The sequence below is a fragment of the Ylistrum balloti genome, unplaced genomic scaffold (assembly GCF_031769215.1).
Source record: "Ylistrum balloti isolate Yb309-2 unplaced genomic scaffold, AGI_CSIRO_Ybal_v1 Utg370302, whole genome shotgun sequence".
NCBI classification, from domain to species: domain Eukaryota; kingdom Metazoa; phylum Mollusca; class Bivalvia; order Pectinida; family Pectinidae; genus Ylistrum; species Ylistrum balloti.
In genome coordinates this window covers 110,777-133,030 of record NW_026782226.1, presented here as the reverse complement: position 1 = coordinate 133,030, position 22,254 = coordinate 110,777, and the positions used below count along the sequence as shown (strand labels likewise).

At 37.0% G+C, this 22,254-nt stretch overlaps 1 protein-coding gene across 1 annotated transcript in view; it reads right to left on the bottom strand.

Moving 5' to 3' along the window:
• LOC132553169 (glutamate carboxypeptidase 2-like) overlaps nucleotides 1-22,254 on the bottom strand; it is a 55,095-nt gene that overhangs the window by 13,373 nt on the left and 19,468 nt on the right. Inside the window, exons 5-9 of the mRNA XM_060217393.1 lie at nucleotides 4,803-4,988; nucleotides 3,281-3,349; nucleotides 2,658-2,814; nucleotides 2,320-2,451; nucleotides 418-543 (exon numbers count right to left, since the gene is read on the bottom strand). Of these exons, the coding sequence (XP_060073376.1) occupies nucleotides 418-543; nucleotides 2,320-2,451; nucleotides 2,658-2,814; nucleotides 3,281-3,349; nucleotides 4,803-4,988 (670 nt within the window). The remainder of the gene's footprint in view (nucleotides 1-417; nucleotides 544-2,319; nucleotides 2,452-2,657; nucleotides 2,815-3,280; nucleotides 3,350-4,802; nucleotides 4,989-22,254) is intronic.

Sequence of the window (22,254 nt, the reverse complement as noted above, 5' to 3'; positions counted from 1 at the left end):
CGACTCCTATGATGTTTAAGTATTCCATTCCTTCTTAAGACATATTTCATCATCTACATTTGCCATTACATTTTCGTGAACTCGTCTGATATTTAACACAAATCACTTTTAATGATGTATTCTAATACTGGGCATATACAATATGTCCAGCAGCTTATGCATAATCTCACGAAATAAAAAAAAGAGTCAAACAGAGTAATAATTTGCCATATCGTAGTATATGTACAAACAAATACAGAAAGCATTTTCAGAAGGTCTGTTTTTATGTGAAAACCGAAATTGAAACAAACTGGATGCATTAGACATTTAGGAAAAAAATATAGACATAACGATTCGCAAGCTTTGGCAAAAAGTTTGAGTAAATGCAGAAGAATGGAAAGCATTCAATAAAATACAGGTGGTGCTCGGTCCACGTACCTTATCCCCACGGAAGATTTTTCCATATCTGGCGATAACAATCTTGCCTTCCACAGAGAGAGATTTGTTATCTCGAAGGTAGACAAAGTCCTCAATACGGCCATAATTCACGTATACCAGATCTCCCTGTCATGTGAAAAAATATCATTGTCAATTAGGTCAATTTAAAAACAAAACTTCATCTAAAGTTTGTTAAAAAGACAGGCAATTCCTCTAGTATGATGCTGAAGGAATGCTCTGTGAATGAAAATAAGTTTTAAGGCTTTCTAATGCCCATCAATGAATATCATCTGTGACGTCAGAAGAAGTAATAAATTAACAAGTTCTCTACAGTACCCATAGATCCAATATAACTCTATGTTAATAAACAATGCACTCCATTTTCAGCCCCCAAATAAACCGAACAATCGTGAAGGTACAGACGTAGAAAACGAAATGATGACATTGAGTCAAAATAAAATTTAACCTTTCAATTGTCAATTATAACGTTATAAAAGTGATCGATACATTCAAACCGAAAGCAAAATACATTTTCAACACTGTGGCTTTGTCATTAAATCATTATTCGACAGATGTTAAAGATTAAACCCCACACAATGCCCAGACGTTTACGCAAAGTATGCAAATATTGCGACAAATGATTTTTGTTCTAACTGAATCCTCTTTCACGACGGATGTGTGAAGGAGAAAAAACTAAGTTGTGACAAAGGTTAAAGCAATTATGGAATAATAGAATCTTCCCCTACCCTGAGGGTGTGATAGAGAAATCTCCAGAGCCTCGGGTTAGACTACAAAAAAATCACCCCGAGGGTTGGAAATTTCTCTGTCACATCCTCTGAGGGTAGGGGTTGATTATTTTTCTCCCACCCCATTATTTCTGCCACGACGTAAAAAAAATCCCACGGTACAAGTGTCTGAATGGCGCATGAATATCACCATTCACGTTTCCAAAATTCTACATTCTTCCGCGAGAGCAAAATGACAGACTACAAACGCAATATGAATAACCATTAAAAATATTTATTTTTTGGAAATTAAAATATTTTAATTAGCGATAGATACATGGAAATACTTGTATTGAACAACATTTAACTCCGTATCATTTATTAAGGTAGGGTAGGCTTGCCGCGATGTCATGGACAAAAAGGGGATTTCCCAGTTTATAATGACGTCAATTGTTTATGCGCGCGAAAAATTGCAATGGTGTGAGTGTCACGCGTGTGTTCATTCAGAATTAGAGTCATAGATGATCCTCCAGCGTATATTTGTGTTCACTGGACAAGGATTGTTATAGTTAATGTTAACTGTGATGTTACAGTCGCGCATTACGGAGTCTGCAAATAAAGCATCCACTCGTCGGTTTGAGTCAGTTGTGATAGCCGACTGAGGTCACCGAGTGCAGTCATGTGGGATAGATTTATCCTCCATGGGTGTTCCACATTGGACATATGTATCCTACATGGGCAGAGGTGGGAGAAAGAAATGTCCCTCCTGGTTTTAGATTTACATATTTAGAAATGACGGGAGGCCTTTATTACATATAAGATATACTGATATAGATATTTACAAATAAATTAAAGAAATAGTCACTCGTATACCTCTTGTATGTACAATACACCATAAGCCTTGCTGTAGAGAGAATATCACCTGACGGTGCCGTCAGGAATCAAAGATGGCGGCATAGGAAAGGCTTTGGGGTGCAACGAATATGTTGCTTTATTTACAATGCGTTTTCGTTCCAGAAATGAAATAACATCTAAATTTCAAAGTGTGTCACTAACAATAATTCCGGATTCACATGGAACAGTTCCGAAACAGACAAAAGACATCCACCATATACCAGACCCCGACCATTTTCTAATCATGCTAAATGACATCATAGTAAGTTTTTTTCCATCTTACCTCTGCCACTCCAGCTACGGCGAACGCGTTAAATGGTGGAACAACTTCCGAATTATTACCCTCAGCGTCCAGTGCTGCTTCAAATGTAGCCGCCTCAAATAGGACTTCGTCGGTCTGTGTGAGCAACTGCACCTACAAAAACATCACAAGAATTTTACATATTTTTTCAAAAATCACAGCAACATGTATGGCAACTGGTTGCTATGATATCGAGTATATTCTTGGCTGTGGGAGATTAGTTAAAGCACAGGTAAACATGTTTGTTTATCAATGGTGACTGAATCAGCATTACGATCGGTCAGTCTGACAATTTTCAGTAAGACATACTAACAACTGACCGTATTAGGGTTTGTCCGATTTGGGTAGGACATCAGCACGTCATACGGCGTTACCCGAACCATGTCCAATCCGCTATCCCGCCATTCTTTGGCTATGATATCAACTATTTCGTCACCTCCGGCTGTTCCGGACATGCGCGGTCGACTGGTATATAACCTTTCGGTTAACACAAGTACAAACTTAAATTAAGATCGTATGGAGAAGTACTATTAAGCTGTAAATATGAACAAGAAAATTATATTTGACGAAAATGGACGAAAGAGAATCAAAACACAATTTTGTTTATTATATGTAACTAAAATTGATCTAAAAACGAAATCTTTCAAATGAATGGATGTCGCCTTTTTAAGTAAACTAGACCATGTATGCGAAACATACAGCATACTAATTAAGTCATTTTAAGCTGTTTACAGCATTCAAAAACTTTGAGTTACCTTAAGTATAGAAAAACGTGAAATCCTACTGTGGAACCTTGAAAAATCTCTCGAATTCACTTATAATTACGAGCGGACATAATAGAATATATTACCATTTCACACATGTTTGGAAAGGGCAAATTTTGCAATAGCGACGGATAGGATGGGTTTTTTCACATAGAGTAGCATACCACTGAACATTTTACCTGAGATTCGCTTTGATATTCGCACTGTTTAAACTGGTTAACAGCATATTGACTGCATTTTGGGTTTGTCTGTAAAAGAAAAATATCGGTCACTGGTTTTCTAATAGATCATTTACCTTTCAAGAAACATGATCGATTGGTCCGCGAGGAGAGAGACAGGCACAGATATATTGAAAATATACACCGTATCCCGATTCAGGAAAAAGGAGGGGGAGGGGCTAATAAAAAACAAGATATATCGATGAAGGAAAACACAAGTCCTGAATGATTCTCAAATCTAAGAGTACCGCAGTCATAACGTTTGATTTAGTTATATTGTTTCAGTTTCAGTTTTTTTTTAAGATTTAAAGTTCATTATTTAGTGTGGAAATATCAAAATTCCAAGATTTTATGATGGAAAAACTTCTACTTTTTTGTTTCATCTGTAAACTAGATAATTTTGAATTCTGCCTTATCTGTTGAAACTTTGTTTGTCGGAAATTGTTGTTCTAGTAATAATTGAAATTTCTAAAAATAGTTTTCAATGCACTCAAAACACTCAGAGCCACACGTTCTCCTTACCAGGTACACTGACAACACGTGTATATGTTTAGTGTCCTGAATACTATAGTAGTGCTTGTACTTGTATCGTAAGTTTTGGTTTCCGTCACGAATGACTGACCCATAAACGATCAGCGTAAAGTGCGAGGTACAAGTTAACACGCGAATACAATCACGTGACGCGGACATTTGAAGCACGTGACTGATATGAAATGATTGTATCTTTAATTGGCAGATCACGATTACATAGTCTTTATAAAAATGTTTGGTGTTTTAATAGATGAATACAATACGTACACATCACTTTATCCGACAGAAAACAAGAAGAAAATACTGACATGTTAATAGATTTCGATGAAAGTAGAGGAAAATAAGAGCAAAATGTAGGCAAATAAAGATTTTCACGCGTAAGGACTCTGAAAATGTTGGTAATATACAAGGAGAATAAAACAGTTGTGTAAATCTGCATGATATATTGGCTCAATATTTATATTAAAACATCACTTGGCTCTGTAAAAAAAAAGTAAAATAATTAATTTCGCACAAAAAATAAGTGTTTACTGCCTTGACGTTTATAATTCTCAAAACATGGCGCTGTATAGTATCAAATAACGTACATTCCGTACCTCCAGCATGGAAGAGTTTCAGTCAAGACTTTGGACAATCTTGCCAATTTACGAATTGTAATTGGCGTTACGGCGTATCTTTTTTCTATTTTTTAAGTAAAAGGACAAAAAAAAAAAAAAAGCATTGCGGAATTTGCGGAAATTTAATCAGCTAGTATGTTTGTTTTGGAGGGAATGTTTACTACCAATCGAATTTCAAGTCATCTGCACTCGCAAGTTACTCGAGTCAGATATGACTGAAAGTTTTTTTTAAGGAAAATAACAATATTTATCAGCTGTTTGATTTAGTGTTAATTCACTGTCTCTTTCTGGTACAGAGATACATATACGTTATCAAATAATAAACAGACACATACGTTTCCTGTGTTGAACTGTCGCCGTTGACATGGGCCTGCTCTGGGCTCGATCCCCTAGCAGCATATCCAATCCCAAAACCAACTGCCAGACCGACCACGCCCACAAGCACTGCGCCGAAAATGAGTCGTGAGCGAATAGTTTTCTTCTTGTTGCTGTCCATCGTGTTGATGGAAAGATTTGAAAATCTGTCAAAACACGAAAAAAATATACAACAATCATGTCGTGTCATTTTGAATAATTGTAATCATGCATCTGTGATTTCACTCTTTAAGCCATCATGCCCACATGAAAAAATACAACCTACATTTCATAGTTAAACCTACAACCTAAAAAATACTCTCGGCTAGTCGTGAAAACATGATGTTTTTTTCAAATTATGTAGTTTCCCAAGAGTCAGAAGTCGACCGTTTTTTTCTCTGAAAACTGAACGGTTGTTACTGTGCAAAATCACTTATTCTAACACTAACTACATCCGAAAAGTATCAATACTCCATTTTGAATAGATTATGTTTTGTCCTTGGGTTGAGATTACAAAACAGACCCGGGTGATAAGATAGGAGAATAAAAAAAATTGATTCCGCTAATATATCGCTCTGATTTCTTGTGGGTCCTTAATCCATCATCAGGATATGATACGCGTTATGTACATCGTGAAGCATACGTTTATACATGCAGATGCTGATGTGGTAAATGTGGCGAGTATGAACGAAAATATCCGATTTACCTATCTACTCTGACACCCTATTTAACACTATATACTTGTTGCTAAATCTAGGATAGAGTGTTATAATATACAACAGAAAAAATCGAATCAACACTCCTTGTGACACAATATATCCGTTCGTTTATTAGATGAGATTGGTGGATTTCAACCCGAGAAGAAGGATGATAAAGATAGCAAATACGAGGCTTGTCAAGTGTTTACAATTCAAACATCTTTTCTCGATGAGAGAACACCCAACAAGGGGGTGGATGGTTAATTTTCCTTTTACCTACTGACTTTATTAGGTACTCGTAAGTGTTCTGTATCCCAATGCTTCGCTTCTTTGACGTGTTTACTTGTTGACATGACGTAAGTGAATTGTAACTGTGACGTCATATCAATGTCCTGACAACAAGGATTTGGTACTCGTCTCAACCCTAGGGCGAGACAAGGAAATCTCACTCCGTTAAAAAATCTTTATTTACCTGTTCATGATAAGAGAATTACCTGTCCATGATAAGAGAATTACCTGTCCAGCGTAAGAGAAATTCCTGTCCATGATAAGAGAATTACCTGTCCATGATAAGAGAAATTCCTGTCCATGATAAGAGAATTACCTGTAGAGCGTAAGAGAATTACCTGTCCAGGGTAAGAGAATTACCTGTACAGCGTAAGAGAATTACCTGTCCATGATAAGAGAATTACCTGTACAAGGTAAGAGAATTACCTGTCCACGGTATGAGAAATCTTTGTCGATGTTAAGAGAATTACCTGTCCATGATTTACCTGTGCAAGGTAAGAGAATTATCTGCCCATGATAAGATAATTACCTGTTCATGATAAGAGAATTACCTTTACAGCATAAGAGAATTGCCTGTCCAGGGTAAGAGAATTACCTGTACAGCGTAAGAGAATTACCTGTACAGCGTAAGAGAATTACCTGTCCATGATAAGAGAATAACCTGTCCAGGGTAAGAGAAATCCCTGTACAGGGTAAGAGAATTACCTACCTGTCCATGATAAGAGATTTACCTGTATAGGATAAGAGAATTACCTGCCCATGATAAGATAATTACCTGTCCATGATAAGAGATTTACCTGTATAGGATAAGAGAATTACCTGCCCATGATAAGATAATTACCTGTCCATGATAAGAGATTTACCTGTATAGGATAAGAGAATTACCTGCCCATGATAAGATAATTACCTGTCCATGATAAGAGAATAAGAGAATTACCTTTACAGCATAAGAGAATTACCTGTCCAGGGTAAGAGAATTACCTGTACAGCGTAAGAGAATTACCTGTCCATGATAAGAGAATAACCTGTCCAGGGTAAGAGAAATCCCTGTACAGGGTAAGAGAATTACCTGTCCAGGGTAAGAGATTTACCTGTATAGGATAAGAGAATTACCTGTCCATGATAAGAGATTTACCTGTCCATGATAAGAGATTTACCTGTATAGGATAAGAGAATTACCTGTCCATGATAAGAGATTTAACTGTACAGGGTAAGAGAATTACCTGTCCATGATAAGAGATTTACCTGTATAGGATAAGAGAATTACCTGTCCATGATAAGAGAATTACCTGTACAGGGTAAGAGAATTACCTGTACAGGATAAGAGAATTACCTGTCCATGATAAGAGAATTACCTGTACAGGGTAAGAGAATTACCTGTACAGGATAAGAGAATTACCTGTCCATGATAAGAGAATTACCTGTCCATGATAAGAGATTTACCTGTAGAGGGTAAGAGAATTACCTGTCCATGATAAGATAATTACCTGTACAGGATAAGAGAATTACCTGTCCATGATAAGAGAATTACCTGTCCATGATAAGAGATTTACCTGTCCATGATAAGAGATTTACCTGTCCATAATAAGAGAATTACCTGTCCATGATAAGAGAATTACCTGTCCATGATAAGAGAATTACCTGTCCAGGGTAAGAGAATAACCTGTCCAGGGTAAGAGAATAACCTGTCCAGGTTACAATTATGACGTCGCGTCATCTGCTAGATCCTTGTCTAGTTGGTGTCTATGGAAAAGGAAGTGATCTGTCATCATCTGATTTATTATGATTTAACGACAGAACGCGAGTAAAATCTGCCAAATCGTCATCAGTTAAAAGTTGCTAGACATTATATATCATCTGAAAATTTCATATTCCTCGTCACCGTACATGTATATAATGCATGTAGATGCACAGACCTGTTACAATTGCCTCGTTAAAGGACAAATACTCTGTCAATCATCATAACCTAATAGTAATACTGTAAAAACATTTATTTTCGAGATGGATTTTTTCACCGTTCAATTCGCGGGTCCACGAATTTATATGTCCACGAAAAACTGATAAAAGTTGGCATTGAATAGAGTACTTGTGGATTATGTGAGGTTTTTAAAGAAATCAAGCGCCAACGAAAATGCATATTTTTTAGAAAACCATGAAATAAGACTCTCTCTGAATTCATATATTTTTTTTTTATACAAGAAACAACGGAATTATCAATATAACTGTGCTATACCTGAACTCATTTTAGAAAATGCGGTTGGCTTCTGAAATAAATAACCAGGTGATGAGATATTTGATAGTATACCCATCCGAAATTATAATTTCGAATAATTATTTTTGTAAGATTTTAGTAATACGTCAAGTTGTATTTTGATGAGAGTTTGCATAACATGACTTTTATGGTTTTTCCATTAAATACAGTATTTTTTTAGACGTAGTGAGCAAAAGCACAACGTAATATAAAGCTATTCTGCTGTAAACGTTTATGATAAACAGTTAACAGGGTCGGTTTGAACGGTAACGCCCGTTATAAATTAATTCCTAGTCAAAGTTTATCATCGTCCCACATTTTACAGGCGTTTTTTTCAGCATGATATTTATGATTTTGATTGGACGTGCCATCTTCTGAACGTTTGAAGATTTTCAGCAGTCATTTGATTTCGACGAATTCCTTACTTTTTTCCTTTTAATAGTTATTGATATTGGCAAACAACGTGGGCTAGACTGAGAGTTTTACCATTTCATGGGTCATGCAAAGGTACATTTAACAGATCCTATCGAATATTTTCCCATCTTAAAGGTTGTGTTTCGTATCTACTATCGACAGAGTTAAAACCCTTTGTTTAGATATGATATAATTTTTTATCATATATGCAACTCATTTTCAATGAGGATACTGGGACGAGGTAAGTGTTCCATAGGTAAGAAGAGGGATGCTGGGACGAGGTAAGTGTTCCAGAGGTAAGAAGGAAGACACTGGGACGAGGTAAGTGTTCCATAGGTGAGAAGAGGGATGCTGGGACGAGGTAAGTGTTCTATAGGTAAGAAGGAGGACACAAGGTAAGTGTTCCATGGGTAAGAACGAGGACACTGGGACGAGGTAAGTGTTCCATAGGTAAGAAGAGGGATGCTGGGACGAGGTAAGTGTTCCATAGGTAAGAAGGAGGACACTGGGACGAGGTAAGTGTTCCATAGGTAAGAAGGATGACACTGGGACGAGGTAAGTGTTCCATAGGTAAGAAGGAAGACACTGGGACGAGGTAAGTGTTCCATAGGTAAGAAGGGGGATACTGGGACGAGGTAAGTGTTCCATAGGTAAGAACGAGGACACTGGGACGAGGTAAGTGTTCCATAGGTAAGAAGGAGGACACTGGGACGAGGTAAGTGTTCCATAGGTAAGAAGGATGACACTGGGACGAGGTAAGTGTTCCATAGGTAAGAAGGAGGATACTGGGACGAGGTAAGTGTTCCATAGGTAAGAAGGAGGATACTGGGACGAGGTAAGTGTTCCATAGGTAAGAAGGAGGACAGTGGGACGAGGTAAGTGTTCCATAGGTAAGAAGGGGGATACTGGGACGAGGTAAGTGTTCCATAGGTAAGAAGGAGGATACTGGGACGAGGTAAGTGTTCCTTAGGTAAGAAGGAGGACACAAGGTAAGTGTTCCATAGGTAAGAAGGAGGATACTGGGACGAGGTAAGTGTTCCATAGGTAAGAAGGGGGATACTGGGACGAGGTAAGTGTTCCATAGGTAAGAAGGGGGATACTGGGACGAGGTAAGTGTTCCATAGGTAAGAAGGAGGATACTGGGACGAGGTAAGTGTTCCTTAGGTAAGAAGGAGGACACAAGGTAAGTGTTCCATAGGTAAGAAGGAGGATACTGGGACGAGGTAAGTGTTCCATAGGTAAGAAGGGGGATACTGGGACGAGGTAAGTGTTCCATAGGTAAGAAGGAAGACACTGGGTCGAAATACGTGTCCATTAAATAAGAAGAAAGGATGCCGGGACGAGGTAACTGTCCCATAAATAATAATAATGATAGTGACTCGATATAATTGTCCCATTAGTAAGAAGAATTATATTGGGACGAGATAACCATAGATGAGAAGGCGAATATTAGGAGGTAACTTTATCAGCGACTCGAAGAAGATGTTACTTTCCCATTGATACGTTACTGGGCGAGATGACTTTACATGAAGATACAGTGATACGTTACTGGGCGAGATGACTTTACATGAAGATACAGTGATACGTTACCGGGCGAGATGACTTTACATGAAGATACAGTGATACGTTACCGGGCGAGATGACTTTACATAAAGATACAGTGATACGTTACTGGGCGAGATGACTTTACATGAAGATACAGTGATACGTTACTGGGCGAGATGACTTTACATGAAGATACAGTGATACGTTACCGGGCGAGATGACTTTACATAAAGATACAGTGATACGTTACTGGGCGAGATGACTTTACATGAAGATACAGTGATTACGTTATTGGGCGAGATGACTTTACATAAAGATACAGTGATACGTTACTGGGCGAGATGACTTTACATGAAGATACAGTGATACGTTACTGGGCGAGATGACTTTACATAAAGATACGTTGATGCGAGGTAAACTTCCCATACCTCAGACAGAGACTATCAGGACGAGGCAACAGTCACCCAAGACCAACACGAATATATCAGACAACGGGTAGAGTACCTAGCTACCGTAGGATGGAAGGAATAAGAATGCTTAAACCAACTCGTACAATGTAATGTGTACGTCCAGAAGCGATGTAGGTTTGTAAATAAATATAGAGCTGTACAGAATTAATGGCACATTCCGACTTCCTGTCTAATTGGATACGTAAACTCGTGATATTTGTTTTTGAAGCCACTGCCAAATCGACTATATGCACTTGACATTGCATATTCAAGTGTCTGTCAGCTTTATTTCTCATTTGTTCCCAAGAATATTTTGTCAATTAAAAATCTTTTTTTTCTTTCTTTTCATTTTTTAAAATTCTATTTATATGCCGAGTATTTGTGCAAATATGCACTAAGTATATATGTACAGTAAAATTAGAAAAAAAACCTAAGAGGTAATTTAACTTAAACAAAAAAGTCTGAAATTTAAAAAAAAACAATAGTTTGAGTTAACGGGCCAGTGAATAAATACATCTGCCCTATATTCTCTACCTTTGTCTGGGCGTTGTTACAAAATAGCGTATGTATCAATTTTCACATATTTCCCGCTCGTGAGTAGTTTGCACGTGTTGGTGATTACGTCATTGTTCCTTTAGTAAACTTCTTTCTACGATGAACTTTGGTCGTCACATGAGTTTTAGATTTCAAACACTTTATCTAACGTAATGTCTACATTAAGTATCTTTTTTAGAGAATATGAAGAGAGAAGATGAAGTCCATAGGTCCGGTTCATGATATTCACCATGCTTCCAGCATGAAACGTCATTTCCAGAAGTTCAAGTTTAAAAGCGAACCATGTGTCTATTCTTCCTGTATGAGACCGATTTCAGACAATTAAGTGCTATGAGAAAAACGTGTATTCACAATTATTGCTATATTTACATACAGAAGGGGAAATTATTTCAACGATGTATCTTTTAGCGCGAAAAATGCTTGAATAAGATTACCACCAAATCAGTACTTTTACAACATTTCTTTACCAGTTAAAGAAAACGCTGTTGAAAAATTGACGAAAAACTTAATTTGATTGTTATTAAACAAATCGTTGATTTCAATAATGCCCAAAACATGCTTCATTCATCTTGACATTTCGTATGCACGAGTCAAATTGACAACTTTTAAATGCTTTTCAATGCTAATAGTATTGTACCAGTTCATTTCGAAAAATGTCAGATATATTTATAAATTTGGTAAGGGAAATTAGTTATTAAGAAATACATTAAACACATCACACATTAAATGCCAAGAATTTATGAGAGTGTATTACATAACAGTAACAGAAGTGTTGTTGTACCTTGTAATCCGCTTAAAGTACGTGTCATTTGACAGAATTTACAATGCAACAAACGGAACTAAATTTAAATGGCAGATCAATAAAAACAGTGCATTTTTTTCTATTTGAACCCTTCCTAAAGTGCATGCAGTACAGAGAAATTGTCATGGTAATTATATCAGTGAAAAAGGAAAAAAGAGCAAATTGTTTTGTTGGTAAATATATTGATAACGAATAATAATATAGATATTCTGCTGGTGTTATTCTATTTTTAGATGTTTGTTGTCTAGTTATTTACTTATATTATCGATTTCTGAATTGTTGCTTAACACTGAGTTATAAATTTGTATGAGATGAAGGTATTGGGATCAAGCGGTAACTGATACTCCGTAAATGCGAGCAAAACACAAAAGTAATTACAATACAAATAACAATTTTGGTGAAAACAAGAAATTTGAAGGCACACTCATGTGACCTTGGTGCCAATAAAGACATATAAATGTCTGGTGACAGTTTCTCATAAATGACACGTGTCATAAACGCTTAATAAAATATGCACATTGTTGATCTGGTAATAGAGAATGGAAGTGGCAACTCCCGGAACACATCGCATTTTATATAAAAAAAACCGAGAAGTTTCGCATGGTGCTGGCATGGTTTTAAAATCTCTGACTTTAAACAAGCTGCAGAACACAACTATATACTTCCGACTGCGGTATGTGTTTTTTTTTCATCAAACAGCAAATATCAAAACAGAGGGAGAAAAAATGTGATAAAAACTTTGTCGAGCCCCGGAAGAAGGTAAAATAATATGAAACAATCTTATAGTATAAAAAACGCTAAAACCTCATTAGTATATTGCGCACGTGTTGCGATCTGGCAATAGTTATAATGATACCACGAAAAAGGTCATTTGTTTTCCTGTGGTTTAATATGCACGATACAATGTAGATAAGGAGGTACTTCATTCTTGCTTGGCATTGGACTATGTTTGAAGTAGTCTGCATATTTAGAAAAATAACCGATACCGTGTTAAATAAAAGGCTATATTTGGGTGATAGTTTGCGGTTGAGTGATACAATAAATGTATTAAATAAACATTTTTTGTCAGATAGCCTATTGAGGATTCCTAAATAAATAACATGAAATGTTGTTAGGTTAACGTATAAAGCAGAGGATAAAATAGAAAATGTGTTAAGGTCACGAAATCACCTCCTCACTATGTAGAAAAATACATTGTTTGATATTTTAATATCAATGATAGTTGTAAGTTTACCCACAGCAACATTAACTCTGCAATATTTCTTGATATTTTTTTTATCAATTTTAAAGTTTAAAAAAACTTTTGTAAGAAAATGGCTTCTATTGAAAAGTTATAATGGTCGACATTTGGCACAGTGTATGGAGTTCTTATATTCGACTTCAATATATTTTTGTCCATATTCATTCAAAACTTGTGTTAAATACACATTTTTGAATTTCTATACAAACTAGACTTAAATTGTTATCCTGAACTTTCCCTTGACCTATGAACCTTGATTACAATACTATTTCAATGTGTGCACTGATGCACTCTAACGAGAATTCGTTCAAATATGCAACCTCTATCTGACGCAGTGTAATAACACATGAGTGGACGAGAGGACATGGTTGGCTGGGTTTATCGCCTCGTGAATACTCTTTTTATTGGGGTCTCCTTGTAATAACTGGTGGCTACCACACAAGCTACCACACTGAACAACATACGAGAGGCTCGCCACATGCTATTTACAGAAATCAAGCAAAAGTGTCTTGCAAAAGGACACAACTATATCAGCACAGATCTGCCAGTTGCTAAGTTTCCCGAGTTAGAGAGCATCGAATTACACACCACAATCCAGAAATTATGAAGACCAACACACCAATTGAGCTACAGACCGATCCCTACATGATAAAACTACATGTCATAATATTTCGATAAATCGAAATTAACAACATATTAACAACAAAACAAACAAAAGATGTTTTTTCTGTAAGATGTCAAAATGTAAAAAGGATAAAAAAAGGAACAACATTATAAATGACAAAAACTCTGTGTACCGTATGTGTAAATGTGTAGTGAAGAGGGCTTACCTTTGCATAGTGCTGTTTACTACCTTTTTTATCGTTCTCTGACTTCCGAAGTTATCATTCCTTCCGTTACGTAAGACTAAACACAATCTAATGCTACACTTGTACAACACAACTGGTTGCTAGTACGTGCTGTTATGACAAGAATGCACACGCTCACACATGTGCGCTGTGTCACCTGTGGGTAATAGATGATGTTATGATTAAGGAAGGACAATAAACACACGGAATACTAAAACATTTTTATAACCTTATAACTTTTTTGTCAGGATGTGTTTGATCTGTTTGGCAGTTGAGCCAAACCCTATGTCAAACTCGCACATGATGATGCCGACATTTTCGCAGCAAGAATGTTGACATCGGACACGTAATTATGACTTTATAATACATGCACATATTAATATCAGTGTGTGTCAAAACACATGAGCCCATACATATGTATACACAGGGATTCGGCACAATAAACAAGTCCTTTGTATAGCACTTTAAAAGACATTAACAAAAACTTTCGCCTTCAAGTTGACACTATTAATCAAAGTCAGTAGCGAAAAAAATATCATTCACCTGCAGTACACCCGTGTATACTGATTCCTTCATTCTGCGAAATCATAATGAAAGGACAATATTTGATACTTTTTCCAAGTCTGTTTGAATGTTCATCAGTTTTTTTTACTTAACCGCAGTATCGAAAACTTTCACTATCAAAACTTGGACACTAAGCAAGGAGAGCTGTAGAAACTAAGGTCAACTTTAGACAGTAAATTTCTGTCATCCATCTTCATACAAAAATTAACATTGTAATGTCATTAATTACAGCGTTAACTGCAACATGGTATCTGTTGGGTCAATAAGGCATCTGTTAGGTCAATGAGGCAACTGTTAGATCAATGAGGCATCTGTTAGGTCAATAAGGCATCTGTTAGGTCAATAAGGCATATGTTAGGTCAATAAGGCATGTGGTATAAATTACCATAATGATTCACATGCATGTAAAGATATTTCAGACACAAATAATTCATGTGGACGTGCATTGTAAAATGTGTTTGTTATTTTGTACGCACAATTTGAACCTGGCATATTTTGGGAACACGAAATACAGAAATAGCATCAAGAGAACAGGGTTGAAGTTATCAAACCTGAGTACGGATATATATTTAGTGGTGATGTATGTGATAGGAGCGGAGAATGAGAAAGAACGAATGACGAAATGAGTGAGAGAGGTGGGGGAAGTAAGGCGGATGAGGAGTTAGAGGGGATAAGGGAAGTGAGGGTGGTTGAAAGGGTTAATGGGGGTGAGTGAAGTAGAGTGGTTGAGGGGATTTGTGGTGGTGAGCGATGTAAGATGGATGAGAAGATCAGTGAAGGTGAGAAAAGTAAGGGGGTGGCAGTGGGGGTTACAGTGGGTGACAAAAAGGGGTGGAGATGGCGGTGAAGAATAATAGTGGTTGTGGGGAGTTAGTGAGGACAAGGAAAGTGAGCATGAAGAGAATTAGGAAGACTGAGATAGTCGGGAGATTCAGTGGGCGAGGGGAACTAGTCAGTGGAGTTCGAATGGGCGATCAAAATATACGCGAGGCAACGAGACTTAGAGAGGGTGAGGGAAGTGAATATAGAGGAGAAGAGTAAGACATGAGGAGAAACTCCATGCAAGAATTCGTGTGATATGACCAAGTATGTGGTAAGTGACTAATGCGGCACTTTTAGAATCCCGGAAATGTGTTCTCGCCATGACCTTGGGATCTTAGAAGCAACCAAATTACTTACTGCACCACCAGAAATGTTTTTGAAACTTTCTCTTGCCTTCCAACTTCTACTCTTACTTCCTGATGTATTAGCAATAACGCATTTTGTCCTTGATTCTGACCTTTTGACAGCATTTAAGTATCATGGTGTCGATGTTAATGGTTCCTGAGTGGCCCATCGGTCTATCCTCAATCTCAGAAATCGGGATGTAAACAATTTCAATGAAGAGATTTATAAAGTATTTTGATGTGTACCGCTGACTTACCCATACTCGAGATTGATAAAGGTACTCCAATAAACTTCATTTAAAGTGTTGGTACTAAACATAGATACCGGTATCACGGTACAGATGGCGACAAGAAGGATGAATGTCGTTGTCATGTTTCTATCAAATTCCCAATCGAAATGTTTTAATATCTTTTCAGTTATCAAGGCCTATGAGGACATGAGTCTAGAACATGTGATTACACTGAGAATGATTTCTGTACATTAATGAAATACTTAAACAAAACTAGATTCGATAATTGTACATGTTTGTGCCTCATCCTCTCCCCCAGAAAATAAGACAAATCGGAAGAAAGCCATGAGGAGGAAAAGAAAAAAACAAACAATAAAGTCTTATGTTTTTAACAGATCAACTCTGATCCCTTCGCCCCCTCACTCCTCTAGTTACATATACACCATAAGTGATTCATAATGCCAAACCTGATGTTTCATTTGCCACTTAGCAATCGTACCACCCACTCCTGTAACCTAACCTACTGCTGTACAAATTTGCCCATACGTGGGTTGATAATTTTCACAATATTAGATAATTTCTACCGAAATTGACTTTCATGGAACATTTTGTTATCATCATTTTGACCCGTTTTCCCCATTATCCAATATATTACTACCACACTACTCTCCACCTAGATGTACTTTTCGGCTGTAGTATACATGTAATATAATAGCTTAAACGTCCTGTGATTTCACTATCATCTAGCAAACTATACTTAGGCGCAAATAGCATTAATTCAATCCCTTTGAATAGTCTTAAACAAGTTGTAACAATATAAAGAAAATAACTTCTTAAGCTGTCTGTGTCTTCATCAGCGATCATACGTCACAGTTAAACTTATTTTCTTAGAAACTGAATTTAGTTTCAAGAACCTTATCCCTAATTGTCCTCTTTCCTTGCTGAAACTTTTACATTACATAGAGTAGAATTTTAAGAGCGAAGTTACTTAAATCGGTTTATCATAGCTTACTTACGACGTAGTTATACAGTAAAACTCGCTTGTGTCGTACACGCTTGAAACGAATACATCGGATAAGTCGAATGTTTTATTCGGTCCCGATTTTGTATCTTCATAGTAAATTAAATTAAACACGGATGAGTCAAATACCGTGTTTGTGTTGAATATGTTTTGTGGTCCATCCCTTCTAAATTTTACCAAAAGTTCCTTTTCTTGTGCCGAACATTCAGGCGTCACCTTGTCTCAGGTAAAAAAAATTCCCGACTTCGGTTCAGATGACAGGATGATCAGTTAGCGGTATCAGTATTAACGAGCCCATTTGTAATTTTCGATTGAACATAAATATGTATGTTATAAAGAATTCATGTGACCAAGCTGACATTAGAACTACACTCTTTTAATTATTTGTATTGGATTTTTTTTCAATATTCAGATCTCTCTACCAAAGAATACTTAATTATCTACTGCCAAATCTCAAGTTTTCGACATTCAAAATATCTGGGCTTTAACCAAAAGCTCAAAGTAAAATAACATCTTTTTCGCTGAATTTATAAAACGGAGAACAGCTTACTCTTTTCATTCCATTTTCAAGGTAAGATGCATATGATTTTGCGATTTCATTCTAACTGCGGGAACAGCCAACAATAAAATCCGCGGAAATTTTCACATGAACAATAAGAAAGATCAGTTAATTTCTTTTTCTTTTTCATCAAAAACTATTCCCTCCTCACTACATCACAAATAGTAATATCATCATTGAAAACTATGGCTACGTTCTTGCATGGACGACAGTTTTGTGATGTCAAGCAAAATGGCACGTGTGTCCAAATGAACTTTGGAATGAAAATGAACACAGATTGTATGATTTAATATTCCTAAATAGCATCAGTCGATGAATTGTCCTGGGAATTGATTTTTCAGAGAATTTATTTAAGTAAATGTCTCACTTTTCAGGCCCACGTAACAAGGAGTTATTGGGATTAAGTTTCTGGGAACTGATATGAGATTTCAAATTATGTTGTGGCCGCGAAAAACATATTTAGATTGCCGAACGTCTCAACAAACCAGTTGGTGAGGAAAGAAGATAAAGTATTAGAGACTTTTCAAACTTGAGTTTTCATTGGTCGTTGTAAAAAGTTATTGCTTAAACCGCAACCAACTAACCAACCAACCAATCAACCAACCAACCAATCAACCAACCAACCGACCAACCAATTAACCAACCAACCGACCAATTAACCAACCAACCGACCAATCAACAAACCAACCAACCAATCAACCAACCGACCAACCAATTAACCAACCAACCGACCAATTAACCAACCAATCAACCAACCAACCAACCAACCAACCGACCAAACAACCAACCAATCAACCAACCAACCGACCAATCAACAAACCAACCAACCAATCAACCAACCGACCAACCAATTAACCAACCAACCGACCAATTAACCAACCAATCAACCAACCAACCGACCATTCAACAAACCAACCAACCAACCAACCAACCAACCAACCGACCAATTAACCAACCAATCAACCAACCAACCGACCATTCAACAAACCAACCAACCAACCAATTAACCAATCAACCAACCAACCGACCAATCAACCAACCAACCAACCAATTAACCAATCAACCAACCAACCGACCAATCAACCAACCAACCGACCAATCAATTAACCAACCAACCAATCAACCAACCGACCAATTAACCAACCAATCAACCAACCAACCGACCATTCAACAAACCAACCAACCAACCAACCAACCAACCAACCGACCAATTAACCAACCAATCAACCAACCAACCGACCATTCAACAAACCAACCAACCAACCAACCAACCAACCGACCAAACAACCAACCAATCAACCAACCAACCGACCAATTAACCAATCAACCAACCAACCGACCAATCAACCAACCATTCAACCAACCATTCAACCAACCAATCAACCAACCAACCGACCAATCAATTAACCAACCAACCAATCAACCAACCGACCAACCAATTAACCAACCAACCGACCAATTAACCAACCAACCGACCAATCAACAAACCAACCAACCAATCAACCAACCGACCAACCAATTAACCAACCAACCGACCAATTAACCAACCAACCAACCAACCAACCAACAATTCAACCAACCAATCAACCAAGCAACCAACCAACCAACCAAACAACCAACCAATCAACCAACCAACCGACAAATTAACCAACCAACCAACCAATCAACCAACAATTCAACCAACCAATCAACCAAGCATCCAACCGACCAATCAAGAAACAAAGACATAAACAATTAACCAAACAAGCAAACAAGCAGGCGTTCCACAAACCAAATCAGGAAACAAGAAGAAAATTAAACCACCAAGCAAACGATAGGCTATATATACTTATTGTCCATTAACCATTCAACAAGGACTACTCCTGCATTGAAGTATAACACATGTGCATGCATATATATATATTCAAAATAGGGACTTACCGTTTGTATATTAATTGTAACCGTTATACGACTTTCTCTTGAGCGCGTTAAATTGGAATATAAAACACAGCTGGTATACAATACGTATATCCGGTAGATGGACATTTGGCTTCCTAGAGAACAATGTTAAAATCTAGCTATTCCTCGTGTAGTATCATACCTAGTATGTATACATTTAACAATAAAGTTTTAGATTTATAAACACCTTAAAACCGAGCCAATTGATTAAGTTTCCTCTCGGTCGCGGCCAAATTAGTATGAAGTTTCCGCCAATACACACATAATTCACGGGGCCCAAATGAGGATACACTTTTGTACATGCAACAATTGAACTTGTAATCATTTGCTTAAACAAGTTGATGGATTATACTGAAATTGGGTCAATACGTCCGTCCGTCCGGTTTCGAAACAATTTGCATTTTATATCCAGGAAACTACAAATAAAAAATGATGCAAAATCCAGTGTCCTATCACATATGTATTAGATACGCTTAATTTGACCTGCATTTCATGTGTCATTAACCAATTTCAACGTCCAGTTAACAGGTGGAAATTTAGCCTATATCAAGGTGGTTCAGATTATATGTAGCTTTAAACACTGAGCCAGTGAATTGTAAGGGTGTGCTCTATGTTACTTATCACATTATGGCTATATGCCAGTTTGAACGTTTTGTTGAAGTTACCTATAAACATTGCTACATATCTACATTTTGTATGATGACCTCCGTTTACCCCGTATTAACCTGGCTTGTTTTCACAGAAGCATAGATGCAGCTTGGAGCACAGAACAATTGCATGACGTCATGTTGTCACAATTTTTACCGTTGTTATGTGCATGTCCCCTCAGAAAACCAATCTCTACCAGAGTTGTCGTCCTTTACAGTCCCGCTACACCCCAGTAACGGCGCACGGTCTACAGATAATTGCCCTCGCGACCAGGATCAAAGTTGGACATAAGTTCTACGGCGGCATCCTTGACAACAGCAACGAAGGGTTACCATCAGTTATCACATATGTCACGGAATATCAACATTTATCTCATGAACACGCCGGTAATTGAAAGAAAAGTGAAAATGTAAAATGTGAACATGACGATTGGTGAGTATTTACTCAAAATTAAAGGTACCGGAACATAATTCGTAAACTAATGAAGTCATTTTCCAGAAGAACACGCGTCTATTTTCAAAATAATGATAAAAATAATAAAATGAGATATTTCATTATTTGACAAAAAAAAAAAAAAAAAAAAAAAGTTTCTCAAGAATCGTGAAAAGACGTGAGCCGTTTACAGAGGAGTTATTGGGGTACTAATTGACATTCTCCAAAAGTATAAGTTAACATCATATATAAACCAATACGCAGTGGATGGAAATTTCCCACCACGACGCAAGTGGAAATACATTGTAAACGCAGCGATAGATATACGCGAAAACACACTACTAAAAGCAAGAATGAACTGCGATCGAGATTTTAATCGTTTTAAACACGTACATTTGACATATAGTAAGCCTTATGATATGTTAAAGGCAGAAAACACAGACAAGGAAATAATATTATATAATTGCAAAATGATAACCTGCCCACCAACAGAACAAGGTAAAATATGCAGCAAGTGCGGGAAACCCTTCCATGACGTCATTCGGCATTTCGTTACGGACTGCAATGTGACATTCCCCTTAAGAGACACCTTTATGGACACAGTAATAAACTACTATGGTGTTCAACCATATGTGCTAATGTCTCAAATGACAGAGGAAGAACTCGTTATTACTCTGTTTAAAGGAACCTTAGACAGTCCTGATTTTGATGACAAAACTGTGTGCTGTGAATTTGCACAAGACAGTGCTTACTTCCTATGGAAATCGGCACAGATATATTTCAATGCCGCAGACCTGATGTAACGTTTTCAGTTTCAATGTAAGGGTGAATATACCCTTCCCCAAAGAACAATGACCAAATGAGCGTAAAACGAAATATGTATTAACCACTTTTGTATTGCATAATTTTCTTATTCTTTTCTTAATTTGTATACTCTCATGATTGAGGAATAAAGAGTGATGATCGGCTGATTACGACTATGTAAACATACAACAAGAAAAACAGTTTTAGATTTAAGAAAACATGTATCATATTTTTTGCAAACACACCCGAAGTGTAAACATAACCAATGAACGTCTGTCATTTTACATGTATTACCTTTTTGGATGCAGTTATCTTGAACGCCCTAACGTCATTCTGTTTATCTGTCACCAATATTGCATGTATTGACATCAAATACAAGATGACAGACGTTCAACGGTTAAATGTTACCACAGTTGTTTCGGATAAAGCTATATGCCACCTTAGATTTTATTCAGTTAAGACTATATGCTACAGCTGTACCTTGGAAATTCTGTTGAAGTTACAGGTTATTTGCTACCATAGATATTCTGTTGATGTAAAGGTTGCATTCCAGCACTGTAATTGTTCATGTGTATATCATCATTAGCAGTCAGTATCAAAAATAGATAGTTTCTCGTAATATGTTACATCTTACGTCATGATGAGTCACTCGTCAAGGGACAATTGATGAACTGGAAGGATTTAAGTGGCAGCTTGACTCTCACCTGAACTCTGGTAACTAGAAACAGTAGAAATAGAAGATATATATACATTCTAAGCTTTGACGTGAACCCAGGACTCATTCCATCCTCGATACTCTCTGCACCCCAGGAAAATGTCATGGCAAAATTGAAGGCACACGCAACGTAATTTTATTGACTGCAGGAGAAAAAAACTGACCAATCATAGCCTGATATGCTGCTTTTTGAAGATTACAAAGAAACGTCACCCAACTTCAAAGCTGCTGCAATGGACTTGTATAAGACCTCGAGATTCGTTTGA